A 21409-nucleotide genomic window follows, 5' to 3' on the forward strand; every position below is an offset into this window, starting at 1 on the left:
GAGGAGTGTTTTAGGTTTTGTCTTTGTTTCTCCCCATCCAAATATATTTTAATTGGTAATAAATTAATTTTCCCCAAGTCAAGTCTGTTTTGCCTGTGATAGTAATTGGTAAGTGACCTCCCTGTCTCTACCTCAACCAAAGAACACTTCCATCTTATTTTCATCCCCTGTACCGCTGAGGAGGAGAGTGAGAATGTCTGGATGGGTGTCTGGCAGCTGGCCAAGGTCAACCCACCACAGAGACAAAGCATCTATTTAAATAAAAGTCCAGTTCAGCTACAAACCTAGTTACCAAGGATATCCCAGCTATAATGTCAATGGTTACCAACCTGTGCAGGTATCTTTCCTGATCTAAGCACAAATGCTTAATTGGTCAGGAAGCTGAAGTGATCATTGACTTTGATAGCAAAATATCAGAGACCCATACACAACTGTATCTAGTTTTTTCATCTGTGATGGTTTATATAGAAGCATAATAGGTTAAGATACATGCTTTTCTCTCCATTGTCCTCACGTTATTCCCATGCTTCTTCTAATTGTCTTCATCTAGCTTTCAGGTTAGCATGAAGTAAAATTTCTGGGATATTAGAAAACTATCCACAAAAAAACTCTGGTGTAAGCCTGTCACACAACATTCCTTTTGCTGCAGAGCAGGTGTGAGTGGTAGGCTGGGACGGCTGGTGAACTGAGGTAATTATACACTGTATACCAACCCGACTCGTTCACATCTGCAACTGGATACGCTACTGAGGCATGACGGCAGGTCATGTCACTGATCATGTGTGCTGCTTTATTTCCTAGACACAGCCGCATTGCAAACACATGGATGAAGTGATCAACTTTTGAAGTGTTTTTGCTCCCCATATTTGCCAGATCTACCTAAAGGTAAGAGCTTTCAAATTCCTTGGGATCAATACTATGTTTACTCCTTAGGAAGTAAAGGGAGGTGGCAAGGACTAAAAAAGACAGTGAGCTCAAGGAGCATGACAGCTCTGGCTCACTGTTGTAAATGTAACTCTATGATTAAATTGTCGAGCTTTCAAAATCTGCAAACTCTCTCTCATGTTCCTAAAATCTGGAGGCAAAGATTTTTCTCAGGATATTTTAACTTTCGCCTAGAACAGATCAGAGATGGAAAAGAGGAAAACGAGCTTTCTGAGAGGGTGAAGATGAGAACAGTAATAAGAATGGAAAGTCAAACTAATGCACCAGAGGAAAGGGCTTAGCTCACACAAAAGCAGGGCACACACCTGCTTTCTTCAAATGAATGTTTATTCATAATAACTTTGTAAGAGCTGCTAAACCAGGTCCAGATGCTATGTGACACACTACTTGAGCTGTTCTATCAGTTTTCAATTGAAGGACAAGTTATGGACATTATTTTTACATAGGTATAAATGAAATGCTGGCTACCCATGATTCAATGCTGTCAGTAAGGGAATGTTAATCCATAGAAGAATTAAATTAAAAGATGGCAAACATTAAACTTTAAGGTAACGATGAAGTGCTGGAAACAACTGTGTAAGGCTGCCCTCAATTCCAACAGCCAGAAGGGAACGTGAATGACAAAATTGTGTCAATGGAGGACAAAGGCTAATCTAAACTCAGTATTTCCTATCTTCTGTTGTTTGCTTAAGTTTTAAGACGAGCCATGGCCAAATGTGCACCATGTCACTGCAGTATGGTCGCAGTGTCTCCCCAATACAGTGTTTCTGTATACAACAGAGCTAAGCAAAACCAAGACTAATTAATTTGCTCATCGTCCCTGCTGCAGAACAGGAACTGAGCCCATCTTTTTTTCCACCCCCAGTCCAGGTTAATGCACAAACCACTGGACAATACTTCCTTTTAGTGGTTAGTACTCTATTTTTGGAACGGTAATTAGGGATGGACAAGTTCTAATGCAATCCCAGGGCCCAGTTGTGCTCATCCTTCAGAATAAGGGCCCTTGAAATGTGAGTGAAGTTGGTCATCTGAAGGAAGCAAGGGATTATACCTTGAACAGTAAATTAAGGAACAAGATTTAAGAGATACATCTGGTTTGCATCAAAGGTTAACACAGAAACCAGTGATGGATCTTATTCAGTATTTTAATTAATAATCTTGACAGAAATATAGGAGTGGCTAATAAAATGTATGAATGAAGAAACAAATTATGGAAGCAGAAAATCTATTACACAGAATGAGAAAACATAGAGAACTGCTGTGACAGAATTCATATGTATTATAATGCTACAAAGCAGTGCATTTAGAAAATTACATCAGGAATTTCAGCTACAAGCTGGGAGTTCATTAGTACAAAATGATACTGGAGGAGAAAGACCTACTGCTGGTTAATGACAGCATAAATACAAACCATTAGCACGATGTGGCTGTGGAAAAGTGCTACTGGATTATTCTAAAGACAGCATTTCCATTAAATACAAGATGACATCCATACCATTATATAGGCTGAGGACAGAGCTCATTGGCCACTCATGGCCAAGAAGGATGAATTCACTGTACCGAATCAAGAAGGACTCAAAAGCTTGCTTAGCCCTATGAAGGAAAGGCTGCAGAGAGACAGGAATGTTCTCTGGGCTGTCTCGAGAGAAAAAGGTTTTTCTATAAAAGCATGCTGCTACTACAATAACAAACAGGAATAAACTACCATGAATAATTTTAGGCTAGAAGGTTTGTGAAAGTTTACAGTATTTTGAACAGCTTTAGAGGTGAGAGCAACAGGAGCAGTAAATGTACTAAATTACAGACTGTAGCTCCCTTCATTAAGGAATAACCTAACATGAACGTCTAACCTGGGACAGGACTGGAAAATCCAGTGAGACCCTGCCTATCCAGCAGCCTTGTGAGTCCACATAGGCAGAGCCAGGCTGTTGATCTGCATGCACAAGTGCTGCAGCTGCCTGCACAAGCCCAGTAACCAGGCGACCAGCCCTCCGGGCACACATCACAGCAAACGAACACTGGGTTGCACTTTTGAAACAAAACAAAACAAAACAAAACCCCCAAACCTTCCAAATCTCTTTTCATCTGTGTCACCATTTACAATACCATGAATGAGAAAAGGTTTTTTTCCATAATGGAAAAAGCAAAGAGGTCTTTCTTTCTCAGTGGAGCCCGCTTCACCAACATTTTACTCTTCAGTATATGCTTCCTCCCGATTTTGTGAACAATGGTTATGCTCATTTTACTCTAAACTTCCATGTAAGCCATGGGGACTTGGATTACACATAAATATCTCCCTTTCCACATGAGAGGAGAAGCGGTACCTACACAGTGACTTTCTGGGTTCTGCCCAGCTTCCTGGCTCAATGACAAAAACATCCTGATTACTTCAACGATGAACAACCAACTTCTTCCACTGACCACTTCAAGCAGTGACCTTACATATTGGCTAGTGAGTCAACGCAGTCAACAGACAAGTCAAGGGAACCAGGTGGAGAGTTGGCAACAAGAAATACAGTTCATATTCAGTTGAATTCCCCATAGCTACATCCTCTCCATTTGGGAAGGGAAGCTGGTAGCCTGATACAGGCTTAAAAACCAGAATAACTGTAGGATTAAAAATGAAATTCAGGAGTAAAGAACAGGGAATTGGCAGAGCATCCTTCATGTCACTGAAAAGGTTGTCTACTTCAGACTTCCTGAATACTTTCTAATGTCCAACTTCTAATTTGCTGCCAGCAGTCATCTCTTTTAGCTTCTATTTTAAGAATCAGAATAAACAAATACCTGAATGCTGCTCCCCAACTCTTTGTTTATCTGTATTAGAGCTGGAACTATTCCTTCCTGAACATCTGAAAAGCCTCAGTACATTGTGAATCTTACCATAAACAACGAACTCAGGGCTTAAGGGAAAAAAGATCTCTCCACTGAGGAATTCAGTATTTCATTGCTAGCTGAAAACTAGAATTAACTGCTTCAATAAAGTAAAACAGAGGCACTCGATATTGTTCAAGCTACAGATGCAATTGCACGCCAGCAGTGGCATTTTATGGTCACTCTTTAAAATAGCAGAAACTGAAACTGTCTCATAAACACAGCTGGAAGGGCTAAATGCCCAAGAAAACATTAAACTAGTGATGACAGGAGAGCAAGAATGCATTACAGCAAAATGAAAGCCTTTGGACTAGTATCCTACAAGCCAACAGATCACTGGTGAAAACTGCTATACCTCCATGTGTCCATGAAATCTGAAGATCACTTACTATGACGTTTTAACATTAATCTTGCAAAATACAAAACTTCTGAATGCATTACCTTATCCTCTTCAAATATCCTAATCACTTAATGTTTTGTCCCAAATTCCATGTTCCCTTTTTTCTGTCTCGGAACCCACTCTTGCTGAAGTCAATGGCAAATCCCACACTGACATCAGCTGGAGCTGGAATGGAGATTAAACACTTTTCTTACAAAGTCACTGCTTCCTCTCCTGCCTAAGATTCTGGATGCCATCCTGGTACATGATGTGATAGCCAAATATGATAACCTCCTGCCAAATGACATGATACTGATCCAGCCCTTATTGCCAGCTGTAGTACAGACAGGGCACAGAGACAGCCCTTTGCAACTTTAGTCCCTCTCTCACATATCCAAGCTGTCCCTACATCTTCTCCACACCCAGAACTGCTAGGTATTTTGTGCTGTTACATCCATGTCTGGGTCCTGGGAGCAGCTCCACTGCTTCAACTGGAATAGAGATAGGCCAGTGCCAAGCACTTTTGAAAACTTTTTATAAACTTCACTTGGAGTCTGCAGTACGAGACCAACAATTAATGTTCTTGCTAAAACGAGCTTCAGTTAAATAAAAAAAAACAAACAAACATGTAAACCTTCATCAGCTTTCACAGAAGTACCACATCATTTTTTTAACTAGCTCAATCTACTTCTTAGGAAGAACCACAACAGAACAGAATACCGAGGTAAGGGAAATGTTACCTGGACTCTGGTACACATGCCCCTGCCAAATCCCATCTGCCTCCTCTCCTTTTCAGACTATAATTTTTGAATTTGAATGGAGAAGAATTAGTACTGCGGTGAACTTCAATTTTCAAATGAAATCGTAAATACTTCATTGGCACAGGCTCGTAAGACTAAAACAAAGATGCATCAGCACTCAGGTATTGAGATTTCTGAAATGACTGTCAAGTAGCTCCCAGTTTGTGTTCTCCTGAGCTATATGTAGGTCAAACCAGACACAAATCCCACAGGATTCTCCAGGCTCATGAATGCTTCCATTTCAAATACCATAACATCACCTTTGAAGAAGTGTTTGTGGGAGAAGCATATCTCCAATGAACTTAAAATCAGCCTGGAAAAAGTATTTCTGAAAGGTGAAAAATGATTTGCATAGACGGGACTGTCTCTCTGCCCATCACTGCAAACATGCAGCACCCAAAAGGAGGAAAGTCATCCTTCTCTTTGCAACTATTTGAACCATACATGGGAGGCCAAATGACAACTCTGTCAGGACTCCTGAAAAGATTATCCTCCATGTGTTTTAGTTTCCCCTTTACAAAGCACAAATGACAGTGGCTGTGCCTCTTTGCAGGTACACGTTGAACTATTCTCATCTGTGAGACTATTTAGCTGTCAGGGACGTTCAGGAGGGAACGTGCAGAGGTGCGGGTGAGAGCCAGAAAGCGGGGCCCTGCCGTGGAATTTTCCAGTTCAGCAGCTTTGCTTGGCTGCATGATGACTGCTCTTCACACCAGAACACAAGTGCCTGGAAAAAATCCAGAGGAAGATGACGGAAACTGCCATTGCCCATTCTCCCCTAGGATATGTCCTTCCTGGAACATAAAGGCTTTGTCATTTTCACCTTCCTTTCCCTGAATTGGCTCTTTGTGTGTATGCCTCAGGGTGTGATTAGCTTTTTTTTTTTTTAAATACTAATTTCCACAGGACTTGAAGTGAACTTTATTTTCCAGTGCAAACTGATTATACCCATATGTAGAAAAGACTGAGACTTCAGAGGAGGGAAGGTGCAGACTTGTTTCAGTGTCCCCAGGACTATACATTTCTGCCCGCAAATCAAGCAGTTTGCAGTTGCTTGAGTCATTCTTGAGTGCTTCAGATAAACCAAGCCCCCACTTCAGGAGTGCACAAGGGTCTGCCCTGCCCTTGCAGAGAACTCTGCTCAGTGTGACTGCAAAGAAGACAACTTACGTCACCTCCCTATCTATTAAGCGTGGGCCTCCTAAATGTTACTGGTTTCTGGAGGGGAGTTTATAGGACATTTTCCTATTCTTCAGGAACTGCTGCCTGATATTTCTCCTTATGACTTTTTCCTGTAGGGTTACTAACACTGTCTGTTCTCTCCCATACCTTCCTCTCCAGCAGATGATCACATCTGAGAGAGGAGAGGAAAGTCTCTAGCTCTAATCTATGGCAATAACACTTAACAGGTTTGGGGGTCACAGCCCCAGATAGCTCTTAGGCATCACAGGCATGGTTGCAACCAAGAACTGAGAGTAACCTCTTATGCCAAATGAAAGGGTCTACTGCATTGCAAAAAACACCCTAGAGAATGCCTTTCCTGGACTTCTGGACTTGCAGCATTCAGGCGCAGGTGTCTAACCCCCTGGTACTTTCTCCTAGATAGGCTGAAGAAGCTTGTGCAGAAGCTGAGGCCCAGCTGCCCATCCAGTTCTCCCAGCTCATCTGCTCTGGGACAGGTCCTCCATCAGAACACACAGAGCTACTAGCAGCACCATTAGAAGCACATAACGACACTGAAAATGAGCAAATTCAGGGCACCAATTTTATCAACAGCCTATGGCCCACAGCTTCTCTGCTTGACAGCTCTAGGAGATCAAACACAAACCTGGCATCCAGTGGGACTTCCACACTATTCCTGGTTCTGCTACTGATTCACTTCTCCATCTCTTGTCCTATACATTTAACTGGTGATATTATACTAATACCTCGCTGGGTGGAGCAAGCATTAGTCAGTGTTTGCTTGCATTCAGCTGTTAATTTGCAACGCTCTCACTATGTCAGCCATTATTATTCCCTCCTACTCTGTGCCTCATGACAGGCCTTTTCCCTGGGCCTATAGTCACTGGATGAAATTCAAAAGCCCTTTCCTCTTTTTCCTATTTAACAGTGAGAGAGATGAATTCAGCAGAAACGTCACCCCAACTGACACCACCCAGTATTTAATGTATGGTGTTTAAGTACCAAGATAGTAATAAGTCAAAAACTTGAAGAGACTCCCTATAATTTTGCTCACTTATCCTTGTCCCAAGGAAACAGCCCTTGGTCAGCACTGGCTAATGCAATATTGTCTATCATCACACTCCTGAACCCACAGTTACTACTGACACGCTGTCTTCGCTGTAGATCATTACTCTCCCTTGGCTCTCATAGCTTCATCTTACCCAAGTCCTCTTGATACTCAGCTTTTCTTTTTTCTTCTCAGTGGGATCTTCACAAAGTTTCAACAATGGCCTATTAATACCTCTGACGTTCCTAATCACCTGTTTTAGCTTCTTTATAACAAGCATACTGAGATGCACCTTTCCCTATCCCTCCTCTCCAATCCATATATTAGCAATTTTCTCCAGCATCTTTGGCCTTAACATGTATTTCTGATTTTTTCTCCACACCATCCTACCCATTCCTTTTATTATTCATTCTGCTACCACTTTCTGTATCACTTCCCATTCATCCAGATTTGTGAAAATTACATCACTTCTTCCCTAGTGATATTTTCAAATTCCTCCTTTTCTTCCTCCCTAAAAGGACTGATGCTTTATCTCAGCACTACTAATCCCCCCTTTTTTGGCCTCCCCCATACATATTGCCATCCAACACACCTTGAAAACAGACCTGTTGAGACCATCTTGCCTTGTTCAGCAATTTCTATCCTACTCCAGTTTGACTTCACGTACTCAGGCAGCTTGTGCCGACTTGCCAAATGTTACATTTCTCAGTCTCTATTAGCTTATCCAAGTGTCTCTTAACAATAAAACCCCTCACTTTTGCATCACCAGTGAGCAGGTGAGACGGGCACAGTCCTGATGCAAACCAGGGAAGCGTCTGCACAGCAACACAGGACATTTAGCTGGACTGCAAGGAGCTATGTGGAGTTACATGAGCAGCCAGTAAACCTGCATCAGACTCATGCAGCAGCTTCCCACAAACATCTTTGCTCCTTTTTCCCCCCAAAACTGCCCTTCCTTGCTGACCTGCGCAAAAGGCTGTAACTTCTGCAAAAGACTCCTACAGTTAACATTAGTAGGAAATCAGCCAGTTAATACTGGTTCAAGAGACAGCTAGGAAATCAGCCAGTTAATACTGGTTCAAGAGACAGCTAGGAATAATTAACACCATTCCATTTACAGTAATACAAACACACGTCTCCAGCTGTGCCCTCTTCCTCCCACTCTCCATTATTGCAAGGACCAGTTCCTGCTAACACCTGCAAAACACGCGTATTTTGTGGTCTGATCTTGTTCAGAGCCTGAGGCAGCGCAGTCATATTTAATAATAATGATCTTGTCCAACAAAAGCCTGTCACACTAGTGATGAGACAATAGTTTCACAGTACAAAACCGGTCACAGTAATGATGATGATAAGGTTGCACAACAACCCGACGAAAGACAGATCCGAATTGCCACTGGTTGCACTGTTGCAGGCTCTGACTTAATGACACATGAAGGTTTTTCACAGGTGCTCCAAAGTGTGCTCTTCTCCTCCTTGATTATTTTGACAATCCATAGAAAAAAATTAGGTTAGCTTTTCTGCAAAGGTGACACTCTCAGTCACGAGTTTACACACTTTAAATAGTGTGTTTTCTGGGGGAACATTTTTAGCTTTCCAGCACAAAGAAATATGTAAAGATGGTATTTTCTGCTCTTCCTTCCCATCTTCCTCATCACGAAGTGTAACAGGAACTGACTGCACTTCAGTCTATAAAAAAAAACAGAATATGAGAACTGCTAATTTTAAGTAAAATCTGAGTGTGAGAACTAGGAATTACAGAATCAGGCATTGACAAATACAGGGCACTGAAAGTCACTTACGGCAGATTTTATTTTGCACTACTTTTGGCAGGTGAACTGCAGAGATGCCTAGTGAGAAGGCACATGTGGAAATTCCTATGATTATGTACGAACCGCACCATGAACCCTACGCGCAAGAACCCTCTGCACCAGCGTACTGCAGCCAAGAAGGTAAGCAGGCTTCACCAGGAGGGTTTTACAAAGAGCACCCTCTTGGTGGTTGTGTGGCAAACATTGATAGTTGGTTTCCAGAGTGTAACTGAGCCAGCTCATAAGGGGCACAGCTTTGCCAAGACCTGATGGGTTTAGAAAGCGCCTGTGCCACAGCTTATAAAACCCAGGGTTGTGATAGGCAAGCTGGTAGGATATCCTAACAGAAACATCACTTAAAATGACAAAAAATATTTTTGTTGGTTTAGTTAATAATTTTTCAAACAACACATGCTTTATTGGAAAAGGAATTGCAGTTGTATCTCTACTATAATTTCATATTCCTAACAAGAAAACGTTCAGCCAGCAAACTTTGTACATGGACGGGCTATGTCTTGCTTAAATTGTAATGTAGTTTTCCAGAGGATTTGCCTTATCCCAAACACTCCTGCTGTCCAGAGCTGCCCTCCCTAGATGAATCAGTTCTGCAGCCAGGTTCTATAGGGACGAAAGACCCCTCCCCATTGCTGTCTCATGGGGAAACATCATGACTGAAGTGCTGACAATTCAGCTCAATGACTAGACGCGGGCACCGACAGCTGCTGCTCTGCTGGGTTAGCTTTTCCCTCTGAAACTAGGCATTGCTCTCACACCTACACAAGTATCTCACAACACTCCTTTGTCTTCTGCCTGTTCAAGCCCACGCTCATTGAAAGACAAACCGAGGTATCAGTGATTTTACCTTTGTTACCTTCCTGCTATTGAGGAAATTGCCATTCAACAGACAGGACTGGAGCAAAAAATCAGACTGGGAGGTCAGAAAGTGACCAATAAGGCTCGATGTGTCAGTACTGGGCCTCTAAACTTAACTCATTTTTAGAGCATTTTACTCTGATCAGCTATCTCTAAATATTTTTTTTTGTCTTCAAAGCCCTCTCCGGCCTCTTTCTAAACTCAGAAGAGCTTGCAAGAGGTTGGGGAGAAAAAGTCTCACTTGTGAGCTACTCAACCAAGGGATAGACACTCAACACATCTAACACCGAGTTGCAGTGTCTTGTCCTTGCGCACGAAGCGGGTCCTTCACAAAAACACACTGAGTGATAACTCACGCATACTAAGCACATTCCTCTTCTAGATCGGAAGGAAATTCTTTACGTTTTAATTTTTTACAAATTTGTTTTTCCACTAATAACAACCCCTCCAAAAAAAAAACCCCAAAACAAACCCAAAACCTAAACACCCCATGACCACCATTAAACCCAAATGCCATTGCAAATCTCTACCACTTCTGGCAAGCCATTCTAGGAAACATTGCTAACATTTTTTCAACTTTGCTATTGTATTTTGTCTCACTCTGGAATATTCCAGTTTTGTATCCCATTCTGTATACCTGTGGGCTTATTCCCTGGTTGGACTCACATTGTTTCTGAAAGGCTCAACGATGCAAGCTGGACTCCCATGTCAGGGCTGCTCTGCTTGGGGGTGAGGGCTTCTCTGACACTGTGCGGGCTTTACTTCTCATAGGGACTGTCCTCCTGCTGCAGACCAGTCTCGTAGTTTGATACCACATCCATGCTAGCTGACTGTAAAGTTTTATACATGAATTTGTTTTGAATGTATTCATGAATGTATTTTTTAATACATTCATTTATTTCACGCTCAGGTAGGCTGATTACATTCTTAATTTGTAAGATTAGTAAAAGAACTAAAAAAGCATGAGGTGTCTTAGACACCAGCTTCCCTTCTCCACAACACAAGGGAAAAGATCTTTAACTTTTTTCTAGAACAAAGGGGATGATGAAATTACTTGGCTGGAAGCTGAGGACAGATAAAATTCAAACTAGAAAAAAGGCTCTACATACTAATAGTAAGGGTAGTAATCACTAGTTAGAGGTACTGTGGATTCTTTATCAATGAAGTTCCTAAATTAAGACCAAGTATTATTCCAATGTTATGCTGGAATAGCTGCAGTTACTGCCTTTGTGTTGAAAAAACGATTTGGTTTCTCGGTTTATGTTATATAGAAAGCGAGACTAGCTAGTCACTGCGGGCTCTTTTAGCTTTAAAAATGCAGCAATCAATTCAGTAGCGTTTTTCACCTGTCCTTTACTTCACTGAGCCATGTCAGGCCTCCCCTGCAAGGCACTTCCCCATGCAGCTTCTTGTCAGACTCCAAACAGGGCTTCCAGGAGGCATAAGCTGTACGCATTTTTATGTTTTGCCCTGTTTTCTTTGCATAGGGCGTTATGAGTATCCTTCTCCCCCACCTTACTCCTGTCGAGAAACAGCCACCCTTGAGCAACCAGGTAAGTGCCAGGGGACTGTGTTTCTGACAATGTTTGTGGTTCTACATGCTAACAAAAGTGAACTGTTTTTAGTTTTAAAATCAACAGAGAAGACAGAGTTTTGTCACCCAATCGCAATCTAAGACGCTGGAAAATTTCCCTAGAAATGTTGGAAGATAAACAAAGATGAGAGACTCAGACTTGTTTTTACAGCATTAGCCAATCTACAGAAGCACCCATTTTTTTTTAAAACCAACTAGGAGCTAGGACTTTCAGAACAAATCATTTCAAGTCCAGTTTATTTCGTTGCTCCTGTTCTAGTCACCTTTATGGAAGCAGAGAGCTCAAAGGAGACACTGAGGAAAGGCTTCACAGAACAGTCAGATAACATCTCTTACAGGAGCGGAAACACACATTTTTAAAAATTCCTAAGACCAGCAGACAATTAAACTCAGATATGCTATATCCTATCTATCTAACAGACAATACCTTCCCATTCCTGAAGTTTTGCTTCAGGCTACAGTGTGAATGTACCCTAAACCTATTCTAGGGTGCTTAAAATTGTATTTTTCACTGAAAACACTTCTGAAAAACTACCCTTCATGTACCTACGAGGGGCGTGCCCCTCAAGTATGACAGAGTCAGGTCCAGACTGAAAAAACACAAGGGAAGCTACAGACTTACTAACTGGGACAGCACCAGCATCTGACTAATGACATTTGTATGATAGAATGACTATTTTGATTAATTTCTTGTAACTACTGAAAAGTTGATCCAGAAAGCTCCTCTATATCCTTCAAATATCTTCTTCAGCAAGAACATGCATTTTCATATTATTTTAAATATCAGAAGTTAAATTCTCAATGTCAGAGTACATCTGCTAGCAGGTGGTAGAGACTGCCTGACTATGGGGGATTATCCCATAGGCAATTCCCTGTATATGTGCTTATCCGAGTAAATACTGGCTGCTGGTAGAAGCAACATATTGGGATACACGGAACAAGCAGTACAGTGGTTCTTATGAATATATTTGAAACAAATAATAGTAACATAGGCGCCTCTAGATCAGCCACATTAAGAACCCACATTCTCCAATTATGACTTTACAACTTGTAAAATATTTCCTGTGCTTCTAATTTGCTGCTTCTCATTTCCTCTTGAACTCAGTTTACTTGGTGTCTCAGCCTCCAATCATCGTAGCAGGAATCTTCTCAAGCAAACCAACATCCACAATATGCCCTTCCTGCCGCCAGCACATCACCACACAGGTCACCTACAGACTGGGCAAACTGTCTTACCTTCTGTGCACCAGCTTGTGTATGGTTGGGTAAGCTTTCATGTATACTTTGAAGATTCTTCATAGCAGAAGGTTAAAAAAGAATCATTAAAAAATAAAAAGTTCTAGCTAGTGCTTATATAGACAGTTTGCCCTTCTTTACTTGATAAGAAGTCATTCTGTCCATTCTAGATGCAGTCATCATGGCTACAGGAGATGCAAACTTGCTAAATTTAACCAAGTATGTTATTACTTTTCATAAGACAAACAAAAATTAGTACAAGATTGTCCAATTCCCTCCTGTAATTCAGAATTGGGCTCAGAATCAGACTAACGCATAAGATGTTAGCAGTGAAGATGATTAATTTTTTGGAAGATACTTTAAACATTAAGAGACTTGGGAAAGAAGTGGATTGATGCAGTGAAAAGGCAGACAGAATAAGGCAGAGAAAAAGCACAGATGTAGCCAGCAGAAAGAAAAGTCAGTAAACCATTCCATGTGTGTCCATCTCTGGCTGTAGGTGCTGTTTTGGATGCTGCTTCATACCTTTCTTCGTGAGGATCTTCAAGGACGCAGACCATTACTGCCCATGCTGCCAATTTCATATTTATAGATACAAAAGACTATAGAGACAAAGTTTACGCAAACAGATGATGTCAAATCTCTGCTTCCTAATAGCTTAAGATTCTACACATAAAACTACTGCTAAGAAACATGTATGAGTAGGCTTAGGTTCTGCAGCTCCCTTGCTGGTGAATCCATCTGGAGTTTACCATCACGTGGTTGGACTGACTTTAATACAAAAAGCCTTGAAGACTAATTTACAGTGTCACTTGAATTTATGCTCTATTTGAATCATCATTCTGAGCTGTGAAGTGACCAGCTAGTGAGAACTTCAGCACTACTACTACTCCTCTCAAATCTCCAACCCAGCTGGGACACAGACTCTTCTGGAATTTTCAACCCACCAGTAACCGAGAGGTTTGGACATGGACATTTTAGAGAAGCACTTACCTTCTATGCACTGGAACTGACTGGTCGGGATTTCATTTCTCTCTGTTCTTCTTCCTATGGCACCCACCCCTGCAGGGCTGTGGGCGGTACAGTGTAGCTGATTATTTATACGAAACACTAAGTTATGAGACTATCTTTACTGTGTTATATATGAGGTAAAAAAATAAACCCGTTATCATTAATACTGGCAAAACATCTCCTGTCTGCACTGTTTCCTTTCCACTACAGTGCGTCATCTACCAGATAAGGACTTACTAGGCTTTATACTTTACAGAGAACTTTCACAGTTCTCATCCAAAATCACTTATCTGGTAAAATCAGATCTCCATAATTATCTCCCCAGAAGGTGTGCAGACCCTGCTCAACACTGACAGCAGCAGCGACTGCTGCTGGTTTTGGTGGCTGGAACAATAAAGAGAAGAAAACACTCTATTTCAATGTTTTAAGATCACACATGTTTTCACGTTAGTACCGCAATTACCGTAGGCAACCGGGATGCATGACAAGCAGCACTCGGGCTGCGGCCCTACCGTTGCATTTCGTTATGACTGAGAGACCCTGCCCGTGCTCTGAAGCTTCTATAGATACCAGGTCGTTAGAAGAACTTTAAAACTTCCCACTTAGCCTGGCATTAAGTTTGCTCTAGCTCTGTGTTTTAGCTATTTGGTCAATTTAAGCCATGAAAAGAAGAGCGCGCCCCTGAACAGCTCTTTCCCAATAGCGACTCCGGACTCCTGGAGATCCTCCCAGGCCAGGCCTATTTGCCGCGGGAGAGGTTTGCCGGTTCCCCGTACCCCGCGGCTGCTGCCGCACAAGGACCGTCTGCTCACCGGGCACTACGGGAAGACGCCAGAGAACCGGGCGGGCTCTCCCGGTTGCGCAGCCGGCTGGGGACCGCCCGCGCTGCTCTCGGAAGGGACCCGGAGCGGAAAGGTCCGACCGCGGGGAGCGGCAGGCAGCCCAGAGCCCTTACTACTTCATCTTCTGAAGCGCCACGCCACTCCCCGGTACCCTTTCCTGCAGTTTTTAGACAAAACCACGGCCGATCGCGACTTCCCGCAGCGAAACGGACCGAGCCCCTCCCGGCGGCGGCACCTTCCCCTCAGGGCGGCCGAGGGACGGAGCGCGCGGGGGGGGAGCGCGCGCCGCCCTTCCCTTCCCGCCCCCTGGCGGGGCGCAGGGCGCGCTCCCGCCCCGCCCCGCCCGCGCTGGGCCTCGCGGCGGCGGCGGGCGCGGCCGGCGGGAGGGCAGCGCTGCGAACGCGGCTCCGCGCGGGGGGGGGGGGAGGGGGGCGGCGGTTGTAGCGGGTTCCCCACCGAGCGGTCATCTTACAGCACCCGGGGCGCGCCTGTGTCACGGACGCGTTTTAACTGCGATTACAAAGCACGTTTTGCCACGGCTTAACGCGTGCGTGGTCTTTTGCTTCAAGGAGTACAAGAACTGCGGTCTTTGGACTGCAAGACACACGGGGAAAAAGCGTACACTTGGGTCAGCGTAAGTAAATGCCGTTAAGCAACCGTTTTCCAGGCAAATCAAAGCAATGCATAGAGCCAGCTCGCGTTCCGGAGGCTGACCTTTCAGCCTGGTGGACACCACAAACTGAAAAAGACAGGCTGCCCCCCTGAAGAAGATGAGAACAGCAAAACCAGGCGATGCTGTCGGAGAAAACTGTTGCCAGTAGCCAAGCAGAAACCGTTTTCAGAGCAAGCGCAGTGGGATTTAGCATTCCACACATCTTCAGCTGTAAGGGCCAAATTGATGCTGATCAGCATCACCGGGCCTGAAACGGGACTTTGTGCCAGAAGGATCCCAGGCAGCAAACCCTTCCGCGGGCTTTCCTCAGGGCCTCGGCACAGGAGGTGGCCAAAGCAAGCCGCTTGGAGACAAACTGCCCGTCATCCGTGTTTGAATTATTTTTAAATTCTGTACATTTAGACTCTCACAACCTCTAAGAGGAGTACGGGCTTGGCAGTGCAATTTCTCAGGCGAGGTATTTCTATAAAGGAGCTTTCACGACGACTCCACGGCCCTGCGTGAGGCGCGGAGCCGACACCTCGCAGCCTCCTCAACCCAGGGAGCGGTGCAGCGGCGGCAGTTCCAAGAGCAGCTGCCCCAGCTGCCACTCGGGACTAAGGCCGGTAACTCCCCAACCGACTCTGACCTAATGGGAAAGAATACCGCAACGATTAAATCCACAAGCAGCCATGCAGATGTCAGCCCAACAGGTTTTGTACCCTTTCACACGTTTTTTTTGAAGTGTTAAGATTTTTCTTCATTTTAAAATCTGGCTGTGAAACAGCAAACTTTGCTGTTAAGTAGTGGTAAGTAACACATCAAGCCGGTAACATTTAGGAGGAAAGGTGCAAAAACCAGAAACACATGAATATATACATAGCCAAGAAATTATATATATGATTTACGGTATGCAGGAGACATTTAACAGAGGTAGTCAGAACATTTTTACACCAGTGTTTGAAGGCACGATAGTTTAAACTAGTATTTCATAGAAAAAAAGGGCTTCCAGCTACAGCCTGGTGGTTACCAAATTTAACTTCTGCCATGTTTGGTACACCACTAACTTCAACATCACCTGGGACAGAAATTAAGTTGAGCACAGATTTGAAGGCAGATTCGGGTATATCACACGTGAACGTATTTTCCCCTTTTCCTGGCCCTAAAGACCAGTCTGGTTTAAAAACCAACAATAAATGACACCACATCACTCCCACACCAAACACCGACACTCTTCACCTCAATATCCAAATGCTTGTTTAGTTCCCCTGAGAAAAAAACAAGAGTTCAAAGCCTGGGAATTGCCACCGAAGTCACCCTTTACCTTCTGGCCAGCTCTCCCTCCACTATGAATGTCATTCTTGACACACAGTTTGGCTGAATTTTCCAAAATTTATCTCTTCGATCTAAGCAAAACCACCCTAACGTCTGAGCAGCCTATTAACTTCTGCTCCCGATCTTTTCTAAAATGAACGGACAAGACTCCAATCCAGTGTTTATCCTAGTCTATTTTATTTACAATATATACAGTTCCTACAGAAAACGATTTCTCACAAAGGTTATTAAATAGCAAAACCACGGCATAGCTCAGCTCTGGGCACTGACGCCTGCAGCCAAGCCCAGAGCCCGCAGGACAGGCTGGTCCAAGCTCCAGTGAGATGCCAGGGCGGGATGCTGGCGTGCCAGCTCCGGAGGGGCAGCAGCTGAGGTAGATCCAGTACGCAGGAGGCACTGCACGCTCCGCGCGTCCCGCGGTACGACATCGGCCCGATCCCTCCGACGCGTCTTGCGGCAGCACAGATTTGTCCTGGTGTCGCTAAGCAAGCCTTCTTGTATAAAGGGTGGTTTTGTTGGCTGTCACTCTCTAGTCGGCAACTATGTCACTGGTGTGATTTGCTTAGATTTCACAGAATGCTTTGGACTCCTTTAGGATAAAAGGCACTATGTAAATCTACAGGAACAATGCTTGCTGTTTTCGTAGGGAGAATTCAAATGGGCCATTAACATCATGTTGCTCTGATGCTGTGTACCATGAAATGACATCCTTATTGCTTAACGCTTATATTATCATTAACTTAATTTAATGCATTCACTGTCTATTATCCAGGTAATTCCAAAATCTGAATAAGAAATGGAAAGCATGGTAATTTTGAAGGCTGCTCTTGTAAATTTTTCAGAATGTAGTAAACATACTGCACCTGAGAAAACCTCCTGTCTTCCTCTTCTCTTCATAGGTGTGTGTTTCCACATTTGAGTAACAAGTTACTTGTGCTCCAGAACAAAATTTCATAAAAAAAACTTCAGTTATTGAAAACTGCATACAGAATAACTTAATATATCGTCTTTTCAAAACGAGTGTGGGAACAGCACAAATACTGAAGCACGTAAAAACTAGTAATCTAAAAATCAAAAGGCACCCAAAATTTACTTTGTTAGCAATATTTTTTTCTGAAGTATTGAAGTATTGTGATTTCTTAAGATATTCCCTAAAAGCTGCCAACATCCCATAAATTGATCCGAAAACTTAGTGACATTCAGATACAAGCTCAATTTTGTACCAGTCTACCATAACATTAAATTCACAAAATATTACTTAGTGCTTACTACTGCTGACCAGAGTCTCTGATTTTACAGAAATATTTTGAATACAAATCCTGACAGTTACCGAAAGCCTGGAGAGATGATCCCAAGTACTAGTAAAAACACCACTTGGATGGTGGTGTAATTCTCACCAGTTCAATGCAAATACAAGTCAAAGGAAAACTTTATCCACTTAAGGCATGCCATTTAAGCACTTCCCTCTACCTGTAACCTATGCACTCGGATAACAAAAAGAAGTAAACAACTAGTTTGCCTTGACGAAATAAGAGACTGTTAAAAGCACTGCAAGTTATAAATTAAAAAGAAATCCAAACATACCTAAAACTTGAGCAATTAATTAACTTTAAAGCTAAAAGAATGAAATAGATCTTAATATTTTATTTAAAAATACTTGCTGGTGTTTTCAGTAATCACCAGAATCCATCTCAGAAGAAAGTATAAAGGCCATCACATGTACACAACCCCTACTACATGTTTATTGATAGGTCTGAGAAAGGGAAGCTTCTAAGCACTTTCTGTTTTGGTTATGAATACAGGGAACACATTACGGTGGGAATCTATTACTCTTATTAAGAGAGCTTACCTTTAGAGACTCCAGATTTCACTTTACACCATTTATAATATTAGACTTGAGAATCTGGACCACAAAATTTTGTACAGGCAGGCAGAGTCAAGTCTACCACAAAGACTCTACTACAAGCTTTACAAACAAACTAGTAAAATAATTTTTCCATTTGTCTTATTTGTACATGGCTCCTTCCTGGAAAATCTTTTATTTGTTAAGGTCAAATGTGACTAGTTAGGAGGTAAAAAAAACCCCAAAACAAAAAAAACCCCTCCAAAACTCAAAACAATTAAACACAAAACCCCACAAATTTTCCCCAAAACAACCAATACGAGGGTTATACAATTGTCAACACTTAAGAAAAAACCCCACACCTTTAGCAAAACCTCACAAATGAAAACACTTCCCAAAACTCTATTTCCAAGGAGAGGAGAAATCTTCTTCAATGTCCATGTCATCACTCACCGAAAAAAATTTTATAGAAAATTTTATTCAACATACAACATTTTCCAGCAAAAAAAGGCAATATACAGGAAGAGTTGTTGTACACTGCGGCTACAGAAACAAAATAAAATACTGGAAAAAAATGTAAAATTAAGTGTGAATTGCTGATTCTATCTTTACTGCACTCAAAACTAGACACGCAGCTGGCATTAGCTCCAAAATAAAAGGAAGCAGTCTGGGGACTGAAATAAAACTACACACAATGAATATCAACATCAGTGAAATTCACTTGCAGACTCACCCAACAAAATTAACCTCCAAGTGTTAAATTGTACATGTTCATTCATTAAATATACAATTTCATTTTTTCTTTTTTTTTCTTCTTTTTTCTTTTTTTTTCCTCCTTTTTTATACAAAGTCAACAGCTTACTAAACACTAGTGAGCATGCCCTCTGTGCTAAAAGGCTATTTCTTGTGTTTTCCCCATCTCTTCCCATGTTAACTAAATTAATGATATTTATAATCTTTTCACTTGCTTTTGCCAACTTTTGAATGTCATTCTATTTGCCAGAAGATGGCATAATAAGTCACAATGGTATTTATCAATGGTTGAAAATTTAATAAAAAGACCCAAATATCTCTTTTTAGGACTTGGGGCATCCACTTGGCAAAATGGGATGCAAAGTAGTGACTAAATTAAACGAAAACTAGTTTATTAAAAAAGATTCTATGCAGCTGGAGGAGACAAAAATCCCGAATAAGTGCCAACAATGTACACAATGAAGTAGAGATTGCTATTTATTGATGATGTGAGTTTTTTGCATTTACAAATGCACAAAAATGTCATTTAAAGTATAACTGAAGGAAATAAATCTGATGTGAGTCTAAACATAAGACTTACTAGCTGCAGTGATGGTTAACACCATACCGGGAAAGGCAGCCAGCCAGCTTATGCCATCTATGAACGTACTACAGACAAATATTTTGCCAATGTCAACTGTTCTACTAAACTCTTCCCTCATTATGCTGACAATTGCCTTGCATTACGTTTACCATAAAATAACTCTCATTGGCATCCAAGCTTTATAAAAACACCTTCATTTTGCTCAAAAAGGGCAGTCAATAGATACAGAGAAGCCAAACTGAACAGCCTCAACAAAATAAAATTAACATCAGCAGCAAATCCTCTTGCTGAAGACTTCAGATATAGTGCACGTGTACCAAAGTTCTACAGTTGTTAAAAAGGTGCACACACACACTTATTTTTGTCCCTTGCCTTGACAATCTGGTTAAGTAAGTCAGTTATGGATTTTAATAGCTTTTTCAAGGTAAGTGTAGCGACTTCTCTTTGGGGCTTTATTGAAATGGTCAAGCCCTAGCCATGGCCTTGGATGAGACATGTTGCCTAGAAAAGAAAAGAGAAAAAAAATAATGAAGTTTTAAGACTAAATTGGAAAGTTTCCTTTACAAAACTACTCCTGTGTGCCCTGTTCACAGTTTGCTAGGAATCACAGGGTACAGAAGAGGACTGCAGAACAGTCCTACAGTCAACAGCCAACAGGGCAGCTTTCCTGACCACTGCTTTCCTTCCAATAACACATTTTACAGCTGTTTCTGGATCAGGTAGCTGGTTTTTTTCCTCTTCAGTCACTTACAGGAGTTTACAGCAGTGAAGTATGTGCTAAAGCAAGAAAACTACTGTTACAATTTCTGGCCACAGGCACATCAAAGTACCAGCTTTCACCAAACTGCTGAGCCTGTTTGAAACAGGAAGGCATCATCATATAAGTATGATAACCTATAGTATTTGACATATTGTAAGTTATCTCTGCTGTATTAAGTTATTCTTATCACCTGGTTTAAGTGGGAATATTTGTTAAATTCATGTAAAATGCAAATAATCAGTTAATTCAGAAATCATGTAACTGACCTCCTCTTATTTTCTGAGAAAAAAAAATTTAGTCATATTTAGATTGTAAGGAAAACATACAGATTTTTTCACTTGTTCAACCCAATATGGTTTTATCTACCAGTAGTTTTCATGAAAAACCACAATCCACATACATCTTGCAAATGGGGGAAATTCTCTTTTAAGATGTCCTCAATGCAGAGCATCAAATGTTCTTTGAAGTGAATGACAGAGACAGAAACTAAATAGCCCCCAAGCAAGAAAAGCACGCTCCTACATTCAAAGCCATCAACTTCAACCACTAAAGCATAAAACACTTGACCTTTTTGGTTGCCTGCATCTGCATTTTTGGATATATTTTCTTCAATCAAAATTATTTGTCTTTTTGTTTGACATAATGATCAATGTCAAATATAAGAGAGAACTGCCAATCTTGCTGAGATGACTTGAACGTCTTTTAAAGAAAGAAATGAAGTTCTACACCATTAGCACCAGCACAGTCATTGCTAGAGTGCATCTTTTGTCAATAGTGTTCCCTCTGCTTTTACATCAGCTACATCACTCAAATTAAAGAATGCCAAACCATTGGTTCAATCAGTCCAGCATGTGTTAAAATTTGGTACTTTGTAGAAACGCATGAGCC

The 21409-nt window shown here is 41.9% G+C and overlaps 2 protein-coding genes across 2 annotated transcripts in view; one reads left to right on the forward strand and one right to left on the reverse strand.

Moving 5' to 3' along the window:
* The first annotated feature begins 692 nt into the window (after positions 1–692).
* Positions 693–13739, forward strand: LITAFD (LITAF domain containing). Its single transcript, XM_009921191.2, has 5 exons — positions 693–885; positions 9062–9180; positions 11400–11465; positions 12612–12771; positions 13242–13739. The coding sequence occupies exons 2-5, from the start codon at positions 9075–9077 to the stop codon at positions 13348–13350; spliced, it is 441 nt and encodes a 146-aa protein (XP_009919493.1). The 5' UTR covers positions 693–885; positions 9062–9074; the 3' UTR covers positions 13351–13739.
* A 5144-nt stretch (positions 13740–18883) lies between these two features.
* Positions 18884–21409, reverse strand: part of USP7 (ubiquitin specific peptidase 7) — a 75657-nt gene continuing 73131 nt past the window's right edge. Inside the window, exon 31 of the mRNA XM_069809918.1 lies at positions 18884–20262. Within this exon, the coding sequence (XP_069666019.1) occupies positions 20156–20262 (107 nt within the window). The 3' untranslated portion in view covers positions 18884–20155. The remainder of the gene's footprint in view (positions 20263–21409) is intronic.

The sequence above is a fragment of the Haliaeetus albicilla genome, chromosome 22, assembly GCF_947461875.1.
Source record: "Haliaeetus albicilla chromosome 22, bHalAlb1.1, whole genome shotgun sequence".
Taxonomy (NCBI): Eukaryota; Metazoa; Chordata; class Aves; order Accipitriformes; family Accipitridae; genus Haliaeetus; species Haliaeetus albicilla.

Coding starts and splice junctions, on each gene's coding strand:
- LITAFD (XM_009921191.2), top strand. CDS start 9,075: ATGCCTAGTGAGAAGGCACATGTGGAAATTCCTATGATTATGTACGAA. Junction 9,181..11,399: donor AGCGTACTGCAGCCAAGAAG/GTAAGCAGGCTT, acceptor TTCTTTGCATAG/GGCGTTATGAGTATCCTTCT. Junction 12,772..13,241: donor ACCAGCTTGTGTATGGTTGG/GTAAGCTTTCAT, acceptor CTCTGGCTGTAG/GTGCTGTTTTGGATGCTGCT.